Source organism: Aureobasidium subglaciale (genome assembly GCF_000721755.1).
Source record: "Aureobasidium subglaciale EXF-2481 unplaced genomic scaffold scaffold_27, whole genome shotgun sequence".
Taxonomy (NCBI): domain Eukaryota; kingdom Fungi; phylum Ascomycota; class Dothideomycetes; order Dothideales; family Saccotheciaceae; genus Aureobasidium; species Aureobasidium subglaciale.
In genome coordinates, this window is record NW_013566968.1 from 137033 (window position 1) to 157447 (window position 20415).

The 20415-nt window shown below is 51.3% G+C and overlaps 7 protein-coding genes across 7 annotated transcripts; 3 read left to right on the forward strand and 4 right to left on the reverse strand.

Annotated features, from left to right (window-relative positions):
• Window positions 1–21: 21 nt before the first annotated feature.
• On the forward strand, window positions 22–3194 carry AUEXF2481DRAFT_8343 (uncharacterized protein; the record flags this gene model as incomplete). Its single annotated transcript, XM_013484670.1, has 2 exons — window positions 22–197; window positions 248–3194. 2 exons carry the CDS (start codon window positions 22–24, stop codon window positions 3192–3194), a joined length of 3123 nt encoding a protein of 1040 aa, XP_013340124.1.
• Window positions 3195–3530: 336 nt separating this feature from the next.
• AUEXF2481DRAFT_8344 (uncharacterized protein) lies at window positions 3531–4236 on the forward strand (the record flags this gene model as incomplete). Its single annotated transcript, XM_013484671.1, has 2 exons — window positions 3531–3699; window positions 3818–4236. 2 exons carry the CDS (start codon window positions 3531–3533, stop codon window positions 4234–4236), a joined length of 588 nt encoding a protein of 195 aa, XP_013340125.1.
• Window positions 4237–4537: 301 nt separating this feature from the next.
• AUEXF2481DRAFT_457335 (uncharacterized protein) lies at window positions 4538–7435 on the reverse strand. The gene is made up of 2 exons (XM_013484752.1): window positions 7197–7435; window positions 4538–7147 (listed from the first exon to the last, which is right to left on the reverse strand). The coding sequence occupies exons 1-2, from the start codon at window positions 7227–7229 to the stop codon at window positions 4748–4750; spliced, it is 2433 nt and encodes an 810-aa protein (XP_013340206.1). The 5' UTR covers window positions 7230–7435; the 3' UTR covers window positions 4538–4747.
• Window positions 7436–8064: 629 nt separating this feature from the next.
• AUEXF2481DRAFT_69653 (uncharacterized protein) lies at window positions 8065–9010 on the reverse strand (the record flags this gene model as incomplete). The annotated part of the gene is made up of 3 exons (XM_013484732.1): window positions 8065–8341; window positions 8394–8455; window positions 8513–9010. The coding sequence occupies 3 exons, from the start codon at window positions 9008–9010 to the stop codon at window positions 8065–8067; spliced, it is 837 nt and encodes a 278-aa protein (XP_013340186.1).
• Window positions 9011–9452: 442 nt separating this feature from the next.
• Window positions 9453–12987, forward strand: AUEXF2481DRAFT_8347 (uncharacterized protein; the record flags this gene model as incomplete). The annotated part of the gene is made up of 2 exons (XM_013484672.1): window positions 9453–11809; window positions 11859–12987. The coding sequence occupies 2 exons, from the start codon at window positions 9453–9455 to the stop codon at window positions 12985–12987; spliced, it is 3486 nt and encodes a 1161-aa protein (XP_013340126.1).
• Window positions 12988–14127: 1140 nt separating this feature from the next.
• AUEXF2481DRAFT_91957 (uncharacterized protein) lies at window positions 14128–17280 on the reverse strand. The gene is made up of 2 exons (XM_013484753.1): window positions 16751–17280; window positions 14128–16697 (listed from the first exon to the last, which is right to left on the reverse strand). The coding sequence occupies exons 1-2, from the start codon at window positions 17021–17023 to the stop codon at window positions 14241–14243; spliced, it is 2730 nt and encodes a 909-aa protein (XP_013340207.1). The 5' UTR covers window positions 17024–17280; the 3' UTR covers window positions 14128–14240.
• Window positions 17281–18291: 1011 nt separating this feature from the next.
• Window positions 18292–20192, reverse strand: AUEXF2481DRAFT_8349 (glycosyltransferase family 34 protein; the record flags this gene model as incomplete). Its single annotated transcript, XM_013484673.1, has 2 exons — window positions 18292–18648; window positions 18702–20192. 2 exons carry the CDS (start codon window positions 20190–20192, stop codon window positions 18292–18294), a joined length of 1848 nt encoding a protein of 615 aa, XP_013340127.1.
• Window positions 20193–20415: the final 223 nt, after the last annotated feature.

The window sequence follows — 20415 nt, forward strand, 5'->3', positions numbered from 1 at the left end:
GCATCCTCGCGAGCTCCTCATATGCCATCATCCAATGACGACGCGTTCCATGCTGAAGATACGCCGGACGAGGTAAAAGGAAACAAAGCAAGTCGCAAGAAGCAGAAGAAGAAGGCGGCCAAGCAGAGACTCGAAGCTGAGGATGACTCTTCCAACAAGGACTCGTCGTCCGAGGGCCCTCACTTCTCGCCAGATCTGTATGTATCGACGAGCTAGTTGTGTGAATATGGCTGACAAGTTCTTCCAGAGCCCCGACCCTCAACCCCATCGCTCCCTCACCTCCCCCATCTCGTTCGCCAAGTCCCCCTCTTGACTCCTGCCCGTCTGCGCCCACCGACGGCTTCTCACCTCCCAACAAGACCGCCTCCTACTTGTCCAAGGTCTCTACACTACAGTCTACCACACATCAACCACATCAATTCGCACCAACCTCGGAGCCCTCCCCTCCACAAGATGGTGTCATGTTGGGACAAGACGCCTCAAAACTGCCCTCCCGTCTATCTGGTGCCGGTAGTCCGCTCCACGCTGCTTCCCTGTCTTCGTCCCCTCAAGGCGGTATCCGTTTGCCTCAGGCCTTCACGTCAAGAGGCTTCCCAGATCCAGGAAACACTCCCTACACCACACCTGCTACCCAGCCCATGAATTTTGCCGCCTACAAGACTCCGAAAGTCGCATATGATTCTCCACCTCCACACATGCCACAACGTCATTTCTCGAGGCTCGCTGAGTTCGACTTTAGTAGGCCGGCTCACAACGATAAATTCTTGCAAGCTGGTTCCAGGGGTTACTATTGTGGTTTCGATACGTGGCAGACTCCCAAAGGCTCCCCGACCACGGGCACAAGCTCGGTTGTTGTTGTCGGCTTTGAAGGCGGTCTGGAAGTTCACAGAGTCAACAGGCACAAAAGTGAGATGCTTGCTCGTCTGGAAGGTTTGCAAGGTGGGGTCATTGATGCAAAGATCCTCCCATGTACAGTCCGGGACGATCATTTGGATCACCTACGCCCTCTCGTCGCTTGTGTTATTCATGGCCCTGTGCTGGTCCCCGAGTCAGAGCAGTCGTCCTCTGGCGCTGACATCAAAGAGTATCACACCTTCGTTGAGATATACTCCATGCGGACGTGGCAACGCGTCAGCAGACTCTATCAGACTCAACCCGAGAGAACTCACCAGTCAGTCACCACGAAAGGCTTCACACCTCCTCCACCTATTGGAAATCTAAGCATCGCAGCTGAAGGACGCTTCATTCTTGTAACGTCTGGTGTCAGCGGCGAGATCTATGTCTTTGCTGCTCGAAGCAATCTGCCTGCTGACCAGCCATTCTATTGTCTGGGCAAGTACTGGTCATGCCTTAAAGCAAGAGTACCCTCCTCGGACGATCGGTATGCTTCCAAGTCTAGTGACCCTGCACTCGCCTGGCAAAAGAGTGCGAAAAGGGCTGTGTATGCATTGAGTGATCGTTGGCTAGCCATCAAGCCACCCCTCTCTTCGTCCTCGCAAACAACCTTGAAAGGCACTACAGGACCGATAAGTCAGATTGATTCCATGAGCATTGCAAGTCACATCTCGCCAGCCTCACCTCTGATCAATTGTGAGGTCGATGCGCCCTTCAACGACAGTCTCATCAGCCGCGTAGCAAAGACTACAACTCGAGAAATTTATAAGGGCGCCCAACAAGGCTTCCAAGCACTAAAGACATACATCAATCGACCAGCAAATCCCAATGTTGACCCGACATATTATGGATCACCTCAATCGCCGCAATCCGAGCAAACTATCTTCCCACCGACGCATGCTCACAGTAACGAGCCTCAAACATCTCCACTAGAGCCAGCGCATGTGTCGATCATTGATCTCGAGAAATTGCTCGAACGAGGAGAGCGTGAGGTCAAGACAACTCAGGTCATCCCCCTGACGTTCCAGCTCAACGATGGGTGCTCTTTCCTTTCCTTTTCTCCTAGTGGATTATCTCTACTTGCAACGAATCAAACCGGTAACGAGTCAAGAGTCTGGGACCTGACTCGTATCAATGATAGCAGAGCAGTTGTCGCAGATCCGTCTTCCATCGGAACTGTCCGGTTAGTTTCGAGGTTCCCCAGAGTATCGTCCTCGGTAGTCACTGATGCAGTCTGGACCGTGTGCGGCAACCGGATCGCGATGGTCACTGAAAAGGGAACCGTACATCTTTACGGGTTACAATCTTTGGAATATAAGCCAGCGGTAATGCTTCATTCGAGCCTGCCTTCGCCCGGCTCGTCTCCACGCGACGAGCTTCAGGCACCAACTGGAGGCTTCATGAGCAACGTGCGTGCAGGCTGGCAGAGTATTCATGGTCTGGCCACCAGACCTCGAACTGGCTCTAGCGGTATCGTAAGCACCATTGGGAACGCGTCAATAGCTGCCAGATATGCTGGCGGAAGAGCTGTTCGTCAAGGTCTGTCCAAGGGCTTGGGCATGGCCGCTGAAGGCGCTCACCACTTCCGACACGCCGAAGACAACAAGATCCGTCTGACGTCCGGTCAACAAAATATCACACCAAATTGTGTCCAGTGGCAGCATGGAAAGGACAAAGAGATTATTGCCACTCTCTGTAACGGCATCCTGACGTTATGGGCTGTCAAGAATGTCAGCCATACTCAGCACAAGAAAACGATAATCACTCCAGCGGTAGACAAAACGCCACTGTGGATACATGCTCTACCTACCATGTCCAGCGACGTATTACCACCCGCCGTTCTTGGACTACTCGAGCCAGATGGAAAACATGGTGCGTGTGCCCGGGAGGGTCCGCATGGATTCTGTGTCTGGGACGTATCTCCGGCGCACAAAAATGCCCAAAGACGGTCTTCTAGCGTCAGTTTAGGCAAAAGAATTACGCCCGTCCCGCATCAGGACAAGGACACGAACCCGCCTTATATGCCTTACCATCGTCTGCCTACAGTGAACCTCTTCACATATTCTTCAGCAAAGAGTCAGACAGACGAAGTAGACGACGCTTGGGTATTCGGACTGCCTTTGCCGGCCAGTAGTAGAGTTAGCAGTCAGCAAGACGACATAGACGAAAGGTACGATGGAGGCATTACTGAAGGAGACATGGAAGGCTTCGTTGGCCAGATGGACGAAACTCTGCGTGCTCAAGAATCTTCGAAGAAGCACAATGATGAGTTTGAGGAAGAGAAATCAGTCGATATGTAAGGGAATCGCGAACGGCATCCAAGCAACTTGGTGGTTTGATGACAACATGATGGTTATAGGCGTTATTGGAGGGAGGCTATGATTATTAGACGACTAGATATCACTTTACTATCAGCACAATGGAAATGCCCAATTCAATGAAGAGTCGTGGTGTACACGAGGCACAACAAGCAAGTGATGGTGAGCACCAAATGACAGGATGCACAGAAAGGTTGCAGAAAGATGAGACAGGGTGCCCCTCCGGAATGCTTTGTTCCGAGAAGAGCGAGCAAGCGCAAGACAACCTTTCTAAAAGCCGCGACTCTTTCCCAGAGCATATTTGCGCCAACAACCACCATGTCTTCAGTACGACCCATGACACCAGCGGACCTGCTGAAGTTCAACCCTTGCAACCTGGACCACCTGACGGAAACCTACAACATTGGCTTCTACCTCGACTATTTTTCAAAATGGCCCGAACTGTGCATGGTGATTGAAGGACGTCATGGCGAGATTGAAGGGTACAGTGAGTCTCGTGCTCCCCCTTCCTTCCTTTCACTCTTCTCTTTCTCTCTCTCTCTCTCTCTCTCTCCCTATCCTGGTCTTGGATGAGAAGCACTACAACTGACCCTGCCATTCCACAGTCCTCGGCAAAGTAGAAGCATCCCCCTACGCCGCACCACACACGCCCTACAACCCCGCCCACCCAGCCTACACGACCCAATACCCAAACTACCTCCCCTGGCACGCCCACATAACCTGCCTAACCGTCTCCCCATCCTCCCGCCGTCTCGGCCACGCAACCGCCCTATCCTCCTCCCTCGAAGCCATCGGAAACCGTGAAAACGCCTGGTTTGTCGACCTCTTCGTGCGAGTGGAAAACACGGCTGCCATTGAGCTTTACAAGAAAATGGGGTATTCGGTATATAGAAGGATTGTGGATTATTATAACGATGGGAGTGATGCTTTTGATATGAGGAAGCCGTTGTTGAGGGATGTGGAGGGCAAGACTGTTAGGGAGGGTGGGGAGGAGATTAGAGTTGATCCTGGTGAGGTGTGGTGAAGGATGGAGAAGAGAAAGAGAAAGAGAAAAAGCGAAGAATAAGAGCTTTGGAGTCGCCTATACGACATGGTGAGGAAGGAGCTGGCAGACATGACTTGCTTCGAGCATGAGAAAGAGAGCAAAACAGGGACACAGCATGGGCTCAAGCTGGCACTTGGCCTTGCCCCTCATGATATCCTGAAGAGCAGTGTGGTACGACATGGCTTGCTTAATGACAAGCAATGTAGAAGAGTCCATACGCTCGCTCCAGGTTTCGACGGCCTCTGTGACACGCAGACGGCACGTCCCGGCCAGGTCGATGGCATAAGACAAATCACACGCTACCAGGCATGTGAAGACTGCTTTCTTGAGGTGCTTTTGATACACTCTCGTCATCTGGCGGAACCACCGATATACTGCACCGCAAGGAAGACATGGCGGTGATCATAAAAGCATACATCAATTCGGGGTATCATAGCTTCACATATCTACATCATCTTCATGTCTCTCCTCGGGTTGCCCTTTCTTGCAATCATCTAAACGCGAAAGAGCCATCGGTCCCAATACTCCCCTGACCGCTAAATCTTCTACTCGTTTGCCTCGACGTCTCGGGCCGCAGAGCGAAGCCACTGCTAGGTCGCTCTCCATCGACGATCAGATCAATCCTTGACCTCTCTGCTTCTTCTTTTTCCTTTACAGCTCTCGGGTCGTATTCCTTGCCTCCAATGATCTGACTTACGGGTGGCGCAGCTCGGAATCGTCGTTTGCTTTGACTGCCCTCTTCGTCAACGAGAATGACCATCCATACACCTACAGCACCACCGTGTCCGAGCAAAGGTGTGCAGTGGATCCAGCGACTACGACCTTCGTCCTCACCATCATCCTCTATGCGTGTCAACCATCGAATTTTGGCTGTCACACCACGACCTTCGGTGAATGCTTGAGCGAGTTCTGATCGTACGCGAGGAGAGCCACCGATACGGGAAAGGAAGGGACTCTGTAGGATTCCTGGTACGCGTAGCGATGGCGAGGTGAAGAGGATGCGTAGGGAAGGGGCCGGACGGATAAGTAGATAGTGTTGATAGACACCCTCTAGTTTGCCGTTCTCGGGCATACGTTGCACTCCACCTGGACCAGATGATGGGCCGTTGGCCGGCTGGGTCGACTGATTTAGTAACTCCTCGGAAGAGGCATCTCTGACCAGGAGGCGTGGTCGGGGCTGCACGCCGTCTTCTCGTTCATCGTCAATCTGCTCACGATGAATACGGCCACCGCATTGTCTTACTGTCTCCAGCTCAGTGGTATTGAACATCTCGCTCAGACTTTCGAACTCGTCGCTCTGATGCGGTTGACCATTTGTCTCGTGTCCCTGGTTTTGATTGTATTCTAACATCTTTTCAAGTGCCTCCATACCCGTCATCTCTTTCATTAGCCCAGATACGTCGACTTGAGCTCCGATGAAGTACCTCAAGGTGCCCTTCGAGTCGAATAGCGGTGCTGTCATGAGCAGGTTGATGAAGGGACTTCCGTCGCGTCGATAATTGACAAAGACCTCACTGTTCTCCCTCTGTGTTTTACAAGCTTCGGCCAACCGACGTATAGAGTGTGGATTGGTCTTTGGTCCTTGGAGGAATCGGCAATTGCGTCCAATCGAGTACCCCATGCCATATTGCGTTGTACGAGCGAACTCTTCCGAGGCAAATACGATCGGATTGTCTCGTCTCGAAGGGTCAGTCAGGCAAAACACTTCTGCCAGTCCTTCGGATGCTTCTCGCAGATGCGGTGCTAGCGTTCCTGTAATGCGTCTCTGGATGCTTGTGCTAACAATGGAGATCCAAGTGTAGGTTACATATGCTGGTTGATCCTCTCTGACCAGCAAGTCGAAGGCTTCATCTGCCTTTCTCTGCAGCTCGTCATTCTGTATAGCCTGGGGTGGTGTGGAAGTAAAATCCAAACCCGAGACAGGACTCAAAGCTGAAGAAACAGCGTTTGCATACTTGATCGCTCGCAAAGCCTTCAAAGCATCCATGTAGAAGACGAGTATGGGTATACTCTGAGGTCGATAAGCGTTGAGAAAGCTGGTGAACTTCAAAAGTGTCTTGCGGTCGGCGAAGATTGCTTGTAGATGGTCTCGCGAAAAGAGTTGCTCGGCATGTTCATCTAATCTGTAAGAGCCTTGGAGTTCTTCCGGTGGTGCGGCTATGAGATCAAAATTCGCTGGGTCATCTTCGAGCAGAGGCTGCATGCGATCTGTTTCGTCGACAGGTCCTAGTGCTTGTAAAGGAGGTAGAGTGCGTATTGAGGGCGCCATCGAAGGTGCCACTGAAGGCGCCTTTGTAGAAAAGCCCTTGAACGACGGTGCCATTGACTCACCCGAATGTCTCTTGTTGTTCTGAAAGTACTCCGTGTCTATCGACATTCGATCGCGATCAGGTGAATTTGGCTGAGAAGTTCCAATGTATGATCCAGAGTCTCTGGCCTTGCGTTGGTGGCTGTTGCGAAAGATTGGCATGTGCGGAGGAAGTGTCGGTGGAAGTAAAGGGTTGACTCTTGGGACGTCAATCATCCTTGCGCGTCCAGCGCTTGCACGTCTAGAGAAGTCTGGTGGAGCCGTGTCATCACTGTCGTCCATATCTGCATAGGAGAAAGTGGGTGAGCTGGGCATATCTCCGTGGGCAGACGACACTCTAAGGGGTATGGGAAGGCGAGCGGGAATCGATCGGGTTGGTGACATCGACTGCATGCTACGCGTATGGAAGTCTTCGACCAAAGGCTCGTGCCCTGCATACTGTCTAGTCGATGAGGCAGGGCTCTCCACCAAGTCCGTCGATCTCGGATTCGGGATCCTGATCCTGGTTTCGACTGAAGAGGCTCTGGAATTCTCCTTTGTGTTTTGGACATCTGCCGAACCTCTTTTGTTCATGATGCGATGCTGAGACTATCAGTGAGAAACCATCGTTGTACTTGTCGTCAACACGAACCTTCCGCAAGGCAGCAAATATGGGAGGACTCATCTCAGCTGTATGCCGTCTCGGTCGTTCTTCCCCTACAGCAATTCGGCAAGCACGAGACTGACCCTGCGGGCCAACGCGACCGGCTAGCCATCTGATTATGTACCCAGGATGATGATTCAACCAAGGGCCCTTTTCTGTTCCTGGCGCAAACCATCGAGAGCCGTCATCGTCATACTCGAGGTCACTTCCCCGGGCGCCGAGACCAGCATGCGGTGCGATCTAAGGATGAACGTTGGCTCGATCTGCAATTAGCAAACCTTCCTTTCCAGATCGGACCCGCGGCTCCGAAACCACGGACGATACCATCAACTCTACAGAGCTCTCATTGGCCGTGTATTATGAAGTAGGACAACACCTCGGTTCAATGGACGTAAACATGGGCGAAGGACTGTAGAAAAGTAGAACGCATGTAGATGTTGTGGTCGTTCCGACACCAGAATGACGAAGCCTCCACAGTAAATCGGATCACCCAAACATCGAGAGATCTCTCGTGCATGATGCATGCGCGGCCAAAGCTTACTACGCTAATCTATGCTTTTCCGCATGCTCGGGAATCCCTCATCTGCTCTGGCTTGGACAGAGGAAGACAATCAAGTCTGGTCATGGCCCAAGAGGTCAAGCTGTTCGGAGAATTGATGTTGTGCAGCTCGGAAGCGTGCTCGTGCGACAATGCGGTGTTCGGCTCCGTAGGCCCTCTCACACAAGATATCGACTAACGAAATCGGATGAGTGCTATGTAAATTCAACCCGGCACGATTATCAGAGGGTGCTCCTACTAGCCGGACTTTCTACAGCATGGCGTGTAGGCAATCACCAACCAAGTCGAGTGAGGTCCTCAACCCAGGAGAGGTCTCGTCGCATCTTCCTCCTCATCTTCTGCAGGTAGTTCAGCGCCTTTGTACAAGATATAATGCTGTGCGAAGAAGACCATGTCAAAGCCAAGACTAAACACTGCCAGGAACAATTTGGCAGGATTGCCGGTGATACCACTCCAATCTGCCTGTAGCGCGCTGTCTATGATCAGTTGGAGAAGAGACATGATACCACCAATGAAGTCGAGCCAGATCATATCGATAGCCCAACCTGCTGTTGACTTGATTTTGTAGTTGTACCTGTGCAACGGTATTAGGAACAGGGATGTTTAAATCGATAATCGCTGCATACCAAGCTTGCGGGGCATATTTGCTAAGTGTGATGATGAGTTTCACATACGAGAATGCGTATATCTGCAAAAGCCGTAGTTTAGCAAGAAATCTCACAGAGTTTTGACGGCATTAACGCACAATGTCAATGTCCGCCCAAGAGTCAGCAGTGTCCCTTCCACCTTTAAGTAATGATACGAGCAATACGGTGATAGCGACACCGATGATCGATCCATAGAATATACCCAGCGCAGTTGAACTGGCACGTTGCCCTTTGACAATCTCAAAATTCCACAGCCTTGGGTAGAATTGACTGTAGAAAACGAAGCATACAATGGTGCCATGAAGAGCAAATACTAGATCGTTGAGGCGGACTGTGGGCTCGGGAGCAAGCGGATGCCGGACTGCATATTGCTGTCGAATCCCAGGCGAGAAGAGGAATGCCGTAGTCGATATGAAGTAACTCGTGAAACCGACAATGTTCAACAGAGGGAAGTCAACGGTTATACCACGAGTAGACCGGCGTTTCCAGCAGCGAAGCGGTTGCGGGTAGAATGACAGCGACCATGATGTGAAATATGACCACCCAAGTAACCACGAGATGGCGCGAGCGAAATTCTCTCCTGTGACTTCGTACATGAAGAATAGTTTGTACGGCGCGATGAGGGTTGCAAAACAGGCGGAGCAAGCAGACATCAATCTCAAGCGTCAAAGAGTGGCGCCAGCAAAGGGGACACAGAAACCGAAGGAGTTCCGCAGTGTTGAGTATCCCAAAACAGGTACAAAGACAGGAGCACGAACGACAAAAAGAAAGTATGTGCCTGATTGCGCCATATTGATAGAGAAGGAGCGTTGCACATGATCTTGAAACTGCCAAGGCTGTCAGGTCGGAGTTAGCGGAGTTCCCCAGAACCTAACAGGAGCGCGACTTCAACGACGAGCAACAACGACAAGCATCAGAAGCATCAGACTAGGCGCTGTCGCTGTGAGCTGGACAAGTGAACGCGTTTGTGGATATTGCAAACTTGATGCGACAACACACAAGCACATCGCAGTGCCGCAACTGCCGCGTCGAATAAAAATGGCAGCCCCCGAACCGTCACCTCGCAGGCCGACACGCACCCCTGCTAGACCACGCGCTGCCTCGTCACAGAACCTGGACTCGGAACCGCCCTCAAAACGACGACGATACATTCCCGGTGGCCCTGGAGGTGGTGGACGATGGGTTGATGATCAAGGCAACGAAACAACCGCCCCTACCTCTGTGCGCCGGCACCGATCTGATATCACTGGGGATGACAACGACGAGGACACATCGAGCCCGAGAAGCATTCGCAGACCGCCCCCTTCTACGCGCCCGCGCAGAGATCGAGATCGAAACCGCGATCGCAGATCAAATGCGATCCCCCGACCCCGTTACAGCAGCGCGGCCGCAGCAGCCGCCGCAAGTCAAGCAAGTGATGGATACAAACCGCGAGAGGAACGAAGCTGGGAAGAGTTCCATCCAAACCTCGATGTGGACCAAGGTCTCAGCCTGTTCTCGGCCGACGACGTTGATGGGCGCAATGCTGATAGCCCCATGGTGGAGAGCGATGCGCCTCCTACCGTGGCTTCTTTTGTGCCCATGGAGACTCCCATCAAGCGCAAGCCTGGACGACCCCCGAAACGACCCGAGAGCATGCTATCTGGCCTGGGTTCTCCTCCCGCTCCTCGCATATTGCCTCTGCCCACCCACAATCCAAAGGAACGCCTCAACCTGCCCAAACCAGCATACCGCAACATCGAGACATTTGCTCAGTACGAGCAGCATGGCTCCAATCAGAAGAACTACGTCGATAAATCTATGGCTCACGTTGGCTATCAAGAGGGGGATCGCTTTGACATACCCAAACACACCCTGATTCGTCACGTCGAAGGCCCCTACGACGATGACACCATCAGTGGTCTTGTTGTCAAGTCCGACAAGAACGATGAAGCCCGTCCACCCGTCGTCTTCAACGTTGAGTACGACATGGACGAACAAGACGAGCGTTGGTTGGACATGCACAATGCGAAACGCAAGGAAGAACAGGCCGAGCCAATCAAGCCCGCTTTGTTTGAGATTACCATGACTCAGATCGAGCGCGAGTACTATTCCCTCGAGAAGAAAATCCCAAAGCCAAACCCAAGACATGCTCAAATTACCAGACCCCGCTCGAGCTCGGCTGCAGCTGTCAATGGAGAACCTAGTGGGCCCGCTGATGAGCCCGACACAAAGTGCGCTGTTTGCGACGACGGCGATTGCGAGAATGCCAACGCCATCATCTTTTGTGACGGCTGCGACCTCGCCGTTCATCAAGAATGTTACGGCGTCCCCTTCATCCCTGAGGGCCAGTGGTTCTGCCGCAGATGCAAGGAGATCGGCCGTGGAACTCCCACCTGTATCTTCTGTCCCAACGTGGAGGGTGCCTTCAAGCAAACGAATACATTGCGCTGGTCACATCTTCTTTGTGCTCTTTGGATCCCGGAAATCACAATCGCCAACATGACATTCATGGAACCCATCACAGATGTCGAGAAGGTACCTCAGAGTCGCTGGAGACTCAAGTGCTATCTTTGCCAACAGAATATGGGTGCTTGCATACAATGTGGCAATAAGTCATGTTACTCGGCATTCCATGTAACTTGTGCAAGGAGGGCAAAATTGTTTCTCAGGATGAAGTCCACCCATGCTGGAGGTATCGATGCTTCTGTTCTCAAGGCTTTCTGCGACAAGCATGTTCCACAGGACTGGCGCATCGAGCATGACGTCCAAAGTGCCGTCGACGAGACCAAGAGATACTACAGACACACTATGAAGAATCGCAAGTGGGCTGATAGCTCGAGCACCGCACTCGTCATCGCTCCCGCACCTCGGCCAGATTCAACGGTGGAACATGCAGATGAACTAGGACACACCGATGATACCATTGTCGTTGCCGCAAACAAGCGCAAGAAAGCCCAGCCCCAGAAGGCAGGATGGCGCCTTCCATCGGGTGCACCTGTTGTGCCTGCAGTCGTGTTCGGTACAGTAGACAACTCGCTCGCTCGGTTCTCGCTCAGGAAGCGGAAGGAGTTTGTCACCGAGGCTTGCAAGTACTGGACTCTAAAGAGAGAAGCTCGTAAAGGTGCGGCTTTGCTGAAGCGTCTACAATTGTCACTGGAATCATTTTCTCCTATGGAAATCACGCGTCGCAACTTCTCGGGCATGGGCGCTGCGGGCAGACCCCGTTTGCTCAGAAGAATCGAGTTTGGTGATATCCTTAGTGAGGATGTGGGCAAGTTGGAGGGTCTTGTGGCTGGCATTCGTCAGCGCGAAGAATTCGGCCTCGCCGATATTGAAGTCCTCCAAAGCCTCCTCGAGAATGTGTACTTCCCAATCATCCCTCTGCTTCGGCCAATACTGCAGAAAGCACAAAAGTAAGTTTGAGATGACTCCCACAATTGTACGAATACTGACTCAGACTAGACTCGATGACAAGAGCGGATTGTTTAGAGAAGGATTTGACATCCTCAATCAAAAGTTATCGGAGCGGAGCTACACATCCGTCGCTGAATTCTCTGGAGACATTTTGGCCGTGCTCGCTAACGACAACACAAGATCCAACATCAACAAGGCGGAAGTCCAAGATGAAGCAAGAATCCAAATGCAGATCGATGCAGCGCCTGTCGGTACTGCAGAGCATCGGGCATTGACAGCTGAACAAAAGGAACTTAAGAAGGTCCGGAAGCGAATTTCCAAGCCCGTTAGAGAAATGCTGGACGATGCAATTAAGCAGGAGGCCCAGCTGAAAGACATACCAGTGGAAGAGAATCCCAGGTGGGCTGAGTTTGATGCACTACTGGAGGCCTCTGATCAGACGAATGGTGCATTGCCGACAACGGAGAACGACGAAAACGTTACTTCAGATACTTCAGCTGTTGAAGGCGCAGCTCCTGATCACATCGACGACCGTCCCGATGGGGACGTCGACATGATCGACGCTGCAAATTCTGCTAGTGAGGCTGACGATGGAGACGAGTCTGATGCGGACGGCGAATCCGATCCTGAAGTCGAGCGTCCTGCACCTCCGACAGTCGGCACAGAGGCTGTACAAGCCAAGGGACCAGCATTCAGACCAATCACACAACCACTCTCACCGCCAAACTCTACATCAAGCGTTGCTAACCATAATGTTGAGGCTACGACAGTGCCTCAGATCCAGGAGTTCACGCCGCCTGAGACGATCACTCATGATCCATGGGCTCGTGGCGGTGTTCCCTGGTATCTCGAGCGTTTCGACATTGACGGCACAACGATACACGAAGAGCGGTGGTCGGGTCGCGACGCAATGTCCGAGGATCTCACCGACCTTGACGAAGAAGAAGTGGCTGTGCTATGCGAGAAACCTGGTTCATCTGCTGAGGCCGACGATAATACCAAGAGCCGAACGAGAAGCTCAGCACGAATCAAGCGAGCCGAGGAAAATAGCACTACGTCAAATGATGAAGAGAACGTTCCAAAGGAACCAGAAATGACAGAGGAGCAAAGGAAAGACAGGGAGAAGAAGGATAGGGCGAATGCAAGACGCAGAGCCGCCAGAAAGAAAAGATGGTAATAGCTGTGTATTTTCTCATCTCCATTCAAAGGTGTTCATGGCGTTGGTTGGAAAGTATTCCTTTGAGCTACGGCTAGGGATGGAGCAGGACAAGTGTTTTGGGGAACAGTCGCCTTCTCCTTTTTGTTTTCTTCATGTGAGATGATGGGTTAGTCAAGTTTTCTACGTTGTTGTTATGGAGAGGATGGACCTATGAGAAACAAGCAATCGCTCACAGTAGCAACTACTCCATAATTTTTCCGAGAGATTGATATAGCAAAAGAAGCCTCCTTGGCAAACGCAGGGTCTGCCATCGTCACTGCAGCAGTATGAAGAATCATCAATGACATAGCTCCACTTGACTTGGTTCTTCCCACTCACCCCAAATGACGACCTCCTGCAATGCCCAAAAGCGACATACCGAAGCCCACAAGGATCCACAGATTCATCATCACACTCATGACAACACACAGGCAGATCACACGAAAATTGTAATGGCCATAGCTATCATAGTAAAAGCAGATCTGCCAACCCCACACACATCTCTGACTCTCACACTGCTTATCATCTTGGCCATAAAAAGATGCCTTTACCTATACAGTCCAATGCACTTTTACAGCAAGATCTTCTCTCTACTTTGTCATTGCTCTCTTGTGCAGATCTTCGAGTGGAGCGGATCTCCGAAGATCACAGAATCCGTAGATCTAGATGATGAGGCTGCCAAAGCCACTGCCGATCTCTATGACGCCCGCGTCTGGGCAGAGCAGCCAGCACAACACCTTGAGGTTTCTCCTGAGACTTTGAGTGTTGTTGTCTCTTCCTACAGGATTGATCAACATAAGCCACTTATGTGAATTGTTGCATGCTGTTATAACGTATTTAAAGGGTCTTGGAAGACCCTGATTCAGAAGTTGGATGCCGTCTTGAAGCCACTGATGTTGTTGTCGCATTATCGCTATAACGTCCTGCAGGACCCTGATTCAGGATTCACTGCTAGACTGAAGCCACTGATGTTCGTGTCGCGGGTCGCTGTAACGGTCTTTGGGGACCCTGATTCAAGAGTCACATGCCTGGATTGATACTCAGGATAGCCAATCTGAAGGAGTTGCAGGTGTGTGGGTTAGAGGATGGAAGTAATAGAGAGTGGGAAGAGTGCGACGCAAGAAAGAAAAGTGGTATCATAATTTGGGTACTATCATAACGATCGTTAATGCTTCCAAAGCACCCCGTCCATCTATACAGATGCTGAAACTCCAATAAGCCATACCAGTACATTAATTCAACATGCTCATAGCGTCAAAAATGTCAACTGTACTTTCCACTCCTCTCTCGACCACAAACTCTTTGCTGTATTTTCTGAAGGCCAAGACGCCGTGCTCGGGTACCTGCTCGGGCACCAACAAGTCATATGAGTGGCCTTGCTGTTTTCCAAGTGATCCTGTGGCCGAACGAAAAGATGTTCTATCACTTGACGGGCCCCACCAAGCGGGCAACTGCGCAGCTTGTTGCTGACTCTGATGTTGCATAGTCAGGCTGGCATGAGAGTTGAGCAAGTTCGCGGTCGCAGCAGCGGCAGAAGAGGCAGTCAAGGTGGATAGACCAGAGACAGGGCTGTTAACTCCAGAGTAGCTGCAGCTGGAGCCACTGAATTTGCGATAGCTGTTGCTGTCACTGCATATGCTTTCATGATCCATGTTATGGACTCCCGCACTGCTACGACGGTCATACCACCCTGATGCATCCATTTCGTCGCCACTCGCGCTTTGGGAACTGCTATCCCACATGTGACTCGATGCTGAAGCTGGTGACGTGGTGGAAGAGGTAAAGCTCGAGGGGGTTGATGGCCCCTCAGGAACTGAGAAGGCGTCTAGCATGAAGACGTCGAAAGTAGGCGTGCGAGCTTCAGAGAAATGGTTTGCCAATGCAAACTCTGACTCCTGGGGGTTGAGATAGTCGAAGTTGTCTTCTTCGCTGATGGCGAAAGAGTACGCAGAAAAGCGTTTGCTGATGGGAGATCCGCCAGATGGAGAAGAAGCAGACTGATCGGTCGGGTTGGTCTGAACACTGCTTGACATAGCAGGAGATTTGACTGACGTGCGTCGAGCGGGGAAAGTAAAGTTAGAGGTCAGGCTTCTGTGTAAGCTTCTGATCGAATTGTTTCGGTTCAAAGAACTCGACGTGTTGATGCGCAGTGGTTGAGGTCGAAGAGAAGAATGCGAGTCACATCGCTTGGGCACATCCTTGTGGGAAAAGTAGTTGTTGTCCTCGCAATCTGGACGGATGGTGAATGCGGACTCTTCGTTGCTCTTGCTCTCTTCCTTGACTGGGACTGCCTGCAAAGAAGAAGAAGAACTGGTGACCTTTGTAGTCTCCTCGTTCCATGGTGGCATGCCTGTAGTCAACAGGCAAAGATGGTACGGCACAGCATCTGCGTTGTTAACTTCTTTCGGGGCTCGTATCGCGTTGGTAAGCATCTGCAGAATGCTGTAGATTGCAATCCATCGAACTTTTCTGGCGTCCCCGACTGACAATTTCTCCTCGGGTCTGGAGGTCAGCTCACTCTCGAAATAGATATAGTTTCTGACGAGAGCCGAGCTGGAGGAGAGTTTGTTTGTCGCTTTAGTCAGTGCAGCTCGCGCTGTCATGCACTGTTCAGCCTTGCTAGACTTCGATGTCAGTCTCAAAGACTTGAGACCCTTCTGCGACGATGTCCTGTACTCAAGACTGTGGTATTCAGGCAGTAACGGCGAAGGGTGCGGAAGCGGCTCGTAGTTGTGGCGAGTGTTGAACGCGTCGACATTCTGCAATACACAAATACCTCCACTGGGAAGCCTAGATAGGCTTCCGGAAGTTGAGTCGGCGTCCACCAAATAATCGTAGAGCAAGTGGAACTCTTGATGCATACTTCGTAGAAGGCCTTTGTCCATTATGGGGCTTGTCTCTGGGGGCCAGTATCCAAATTTGTTGACATAGTAAGAATGCATGAATGATCGGAACCGATCGAGATGAGTTCGGGCGGGTGCTGGTAGCCCCAGATGTGTGGGTGCGAGCTCATCTTCCAGAAAGTTCTTGAGAGCTTTGCTCACTCGGCCGAGGTGGAGGTCCATCTCCAGATAAGATCGCGTAATCAAGGCTCTGGTGACCTTGCTTACATCGTCGAATTCCGGGCTCAAATCCAGTTGGTCATTCATGCCAACGCAATGTGCAAATGCATCAATCCAAAGGTCTTTCAGTTTGAGCTTCTCAGCAAAGTTGAGAAATGCCAGTGTGTAATCCGGTCGGTTGACAAACTTTGTATAGCCTTGCCGTTGAGCATATGATAGTATGCCCTGGGTGTTGGTGGCCTTGTCTGGGCAGAACGATTCGATGCGTTCCGACAAGTCCATGAATGCCTTTCCTAGTTTCGATCCGACCAACGGCTTGTTGGTAATATACGCGAAGAAATTGCGAGTCGTAATGTGCCAGCTGTATGCGTCTTCTCTAGAAACATCATCTGGAGCGGGGATATACAATTCATACTCAGCAGATGTGGATGATGTGCTAGGTGCTGTATCATTGAGACTCCCCGAACAAGACGACGAGTCTGATGCCGTATACGTGTTGAGAAAAGCGTCACTTGTAGCCGCCTCAATCGAACTGTAAGACAATTTTAAAGAGGCGCCTCTCTTGGACTTTCCCTGCCCATAAAAGTGGACAAGGCAGTCTCCGTCTTGTTGCCAAAGTTCTTGATCCTATAGAATCAGTCAGTTTCTGATGATTCTAAATTGAATAGTGCGCGACATACCCGTCGGAGACCGTCCCAGTCAGTGGTTTTGTGAGTTTTGGCATCCCATCGCTTCACACTTGATACTTTAGAAGGATTCCTCATGGTTGCTTGTTCGGGCTTCTTTCTCTTCTTTGCTGGTGATGCAGAACCTTGGGCTCGTATTGTCAATACTCTCGAAAAGTTTGGCACATTTGCGCTTCGAAGCCTTGAAGACGGTGGACCAGGCAAGAGGACCTTTTGTGTGTCTCTTATGTCGAGGGATGCAGAAGATGGCAAGCCATGACGATTCATGTCGATCGTATGTACCGTTTGAAGTCAAATCGGAATAGGACAAGATGTACCTGTTGTACTTGCAATGTGAGACCTTGGAGTTGTAGAACGGTCTCTAGTGGAGCCCGGGGGTCATCTAGGGTTATAGCTCGAGTCGTGCCAGGGGCACGGCTCTAGTATTCGGAAGCACACTGTCTGGATCTTCGAACATTCCATGGCACACTAATTGCTTGGTGCGCTGGTGTCAACTCTTTGCAAATGATCTGCGTAGTGCCATCGGCCGGGATGGGGGAAGCGACGCAGACAAAGATGAGGCGGCGCGGGAAGCACATGGCCGCTCGGACTTCGCCAGACCCGATACTTGCAAGCTGAGAGGGTCAGCTCCAAGCCTAGACAGCGCCCATTCACACCAAGCTGAGCAATCATGGTAAGCGACGACAGCATTTTCCTTTCGCTGACCTTTCAGCTACATGTTAACTATTTCTCAGCTCAAGCTCTGACATCTGGAGTGTCTCAATCTCTGACAGCTTCGACAGGAACTGTGTTATGGTTCTCGCGATAACATCTTTCGCGGCAAGATTGAAATCATGACGCCGCCTCCGGACTTCACCCTGGTCATTACCATCGCATTCTCCGAGGTCAACCAATTCCTGCGTCACCCACATTATACCTAACTTTACTCCACCGCGCTCACCCAAGCGGTGTAAGGTGCTTCAGATCAGCGATTTCATTATCGTGCTCTTGCAGTCTGACCTCTTACCTTTTTTTCTATTGGGAGTGAGCCATGGTATTTTCCGTCAGCCCCAACGCGTCGAGGCGCGGCCCGAAAGCGTTACAAAGCTGAGCCGCTCGCCTGACTCCTGACGCGCTTTGCGCGAACGAGTTGCTTTCTTCTGCCTTTCCCTACGGCCTGCCGCACTGGCCGTGTGGCTTCTCTTCGCAAGACCCTGCCTCGAAGATCAACGCTATCTGCTACTGTATCTCACAGATGATGAACGCGATCCGCTCTTCCAACGGCATCAGACCCGACGATCGAATGGTGTGCATTCCTATCTCTAATCTTCATGCGTGTTTTGAATGATGACGCGGAGCCACATGGGTCACAGTAGCACACCATGCGTTGTCCTACCTTGTTCATGCTGGTCGCACATGCCAAGAAGCGCGATATCCGCTGAGTCGAAGAGTCAAAAATCACTCGGCCGGAGCACGAAATCGTGGCTCTGAAGCTACCTTGACGAAATGGAACTATGCATACAATGATTGCTGGAAGAGAATAATAAATTCCGCAGCTAGGTGTCCCCAAACTTTGCCTTTTGCTCTTCCTGCTTCCTGCGCTCTTCGGCGGCTTTCGCGTCCGCCGCTTGCGACTCCTGGTCCTTGGCTGCTTTCTGTTGCATTTTTTGCTGCAGTTTCGTCCTGGCCTGTTTGACTGCCTCGATGAGGGCGTTAAGATCACTCTTGTTCCAGTTCGGTTGCACTATCAAAGCCTTCAGATCTGTAGCCTTCTCCTCTACTGCAACGACTTCTGGAACTGAAGATGCATCCTGCCCAATCACATCTTTCTCCGCGGCGAATATGGCATCGTGTGCTTCTTTCATGAGCAGCTTATTGGCAGTCTCCATAACATTCTTAAGTGGCGTGAGGCTCTGAACGGAGGCGTGTCAGCGTGGCGATTGAGTATAAGGTATCTCGTACTAACCATTTCCAGCGATCCTATCTCGGACTCCACCGAGGCCAATTCCAGCGCATCTCCCTGCTCAAGCACCTTCCTGAGAGCAGTCTCTCGGTCGAGGATGGACGCAGCATCGCCTTGTACAAGACGATCTTGATACTCTGACATCTTCGACTCTGTTTGTGTAAGCAACTCATTCGCCTTGCGTCTCGCCTCGGCAACTTCTGCCTGTTTAGCTGCGCGTTCTCCGGCCTTCAGGTTCCAGAAGTCTTTAACTTCTGCGGGGTAGGATGTGTGCTGTACCTCCATCTCCCAGTCCGGTAAATGCTGCTCGGCACGATCAAGCCAGAACAAGATTCTCTCGTCTCGATTTATGACACCAGCAAAGTGCACCAGGAAGTCTCCTCGGCGGACCTGATAGGGTGCCAAGGTCTCGTTGTGCTCGCCTTGGTAAGCGTTGAACCACCTCTGAGGAGCTTCGACCGTGTGAGCTGCAAACTTCTTGTCTCTCAAGAGTGTATCCATTGCACTTTGGTCTCGAAACGTCAAGTCCTGATCAGGCTTATAGTATCTGGAAGAGATTATGGCCGAAAAGAGTTCTACGGCCCACTGGTTCACTCGGACTGGAAACACGCCATTGTTTAGACCGTTCCAATCGTTAGTCACCAGGAGATGTATGTCGTCGAATTGAGGTGAAGGAGGCAGGAATATCTCCAGAGGCACATACGGGTTCAACATGATAGTGTCCGCATCGACCCAGAGAAGCCATTCCAGACGCTCCTCTTGGGGTTTGGCCAACTCTCGCAGCAGAAGCGACAGTATGTATGCTGGCTTCGACCAGACATCATCCATGATGGACTGCCGGAGTACATAAAGCGGATAACCATGAAGTCGGTCGTGCAGAGCATGAGTCTTGACTGTTCTCTCGTATATCGAGGACCCATACAGTATAATGGTACATTTCCCAACTCTGGTCTTATGGCCCCATTGCTCTGACTCTTGCTTCAGGACTTCTTCGGATTTGAGTGGTGATAAGGTTGGTGTGGTAATTAGGGTTGCAGTCGCGTTCAAAGCAGTAGTTGCGTTCGCCTCCAACTTCGTGTTGAGTTCCAGCTCCGAGTCCCAGGTTTTCCAGTATGAGACCTTATCTGAGACTGCGTGGTGTAGATCTTTCAGTGCACCTTTGATCGATGGTCTTTGGGATGGCTGATGGTCGATCTCTTCTTCTACATGATTGGCTTTAATGCGACTGGTGGATCTGTCCTTTCCAGAAGATTTATCTATCAGCCGATCTGCGCCTAGATAACTATCAGGCCCATCCAAGATACCGCCTGCGCCAATATCGTAGTCACCTCGGTAGTCTGTAGAATCGTATTGGTCTGTGGGATTAAACGTCGAAGTAACGAGATAACCGAGGAACATCGTCGTAAGAGCGATGAGCGTGAGCTTGAGACGTCCATGGCCGAACAGCGCAGTGCTTGAGGACGGGAAAGTTGCCCACGACGATGGTTCTTGCATTTTCTCAAGAGATCAGATCCTGGAAAACCCAATCATTGTCACGGCGGAGATCGCGTCGGGGTCGCTCCTTCACTTTACTGCCTTTCGGCTCATCCCTTTCTAGCAGGTTGAATCCGCCACGGAAGCAAGGTAGTCTCAAAATGGAATGCGACATCACATTCCAGTGTTCGACAATTCTCAAGACTTTGTGCAAGGTTCTGGAACGGCTCAATCTACAGCATTG

Bases quoted from the DNA above. Each gene is read 5' to 3' on its own strand.
- AUEXF2481DRAFT_457335 (XM_013484752.1), bottom strand. From the start codon at position 7,229: ATGAGTCCTCCCATATTTGCTGCCTTGCGGAAG. The intron at 7,148-7,196 runs GTTCGTGTTGAC...TGATAGTCTCAG, and splicing joins TATTTGCTGCCTTGCGGAAG to CATCGCATCATGAACAAAAG.
- AUEXF2481DRAFT_91957 (XM_013484753.1), bottom strand. From the start codon at position 17,023: ATGAATCGTCATGGCTTGCCATCTTCTGCATCCCTCGACATAAGAGAC. The intron at 16,698-16,750 runs GTATGTCGCGCA...CTGATTCTATAG, and splicing joins ACTGGGACGGTCTCCGACGG to GATCAAGAACTTTGGCAACA.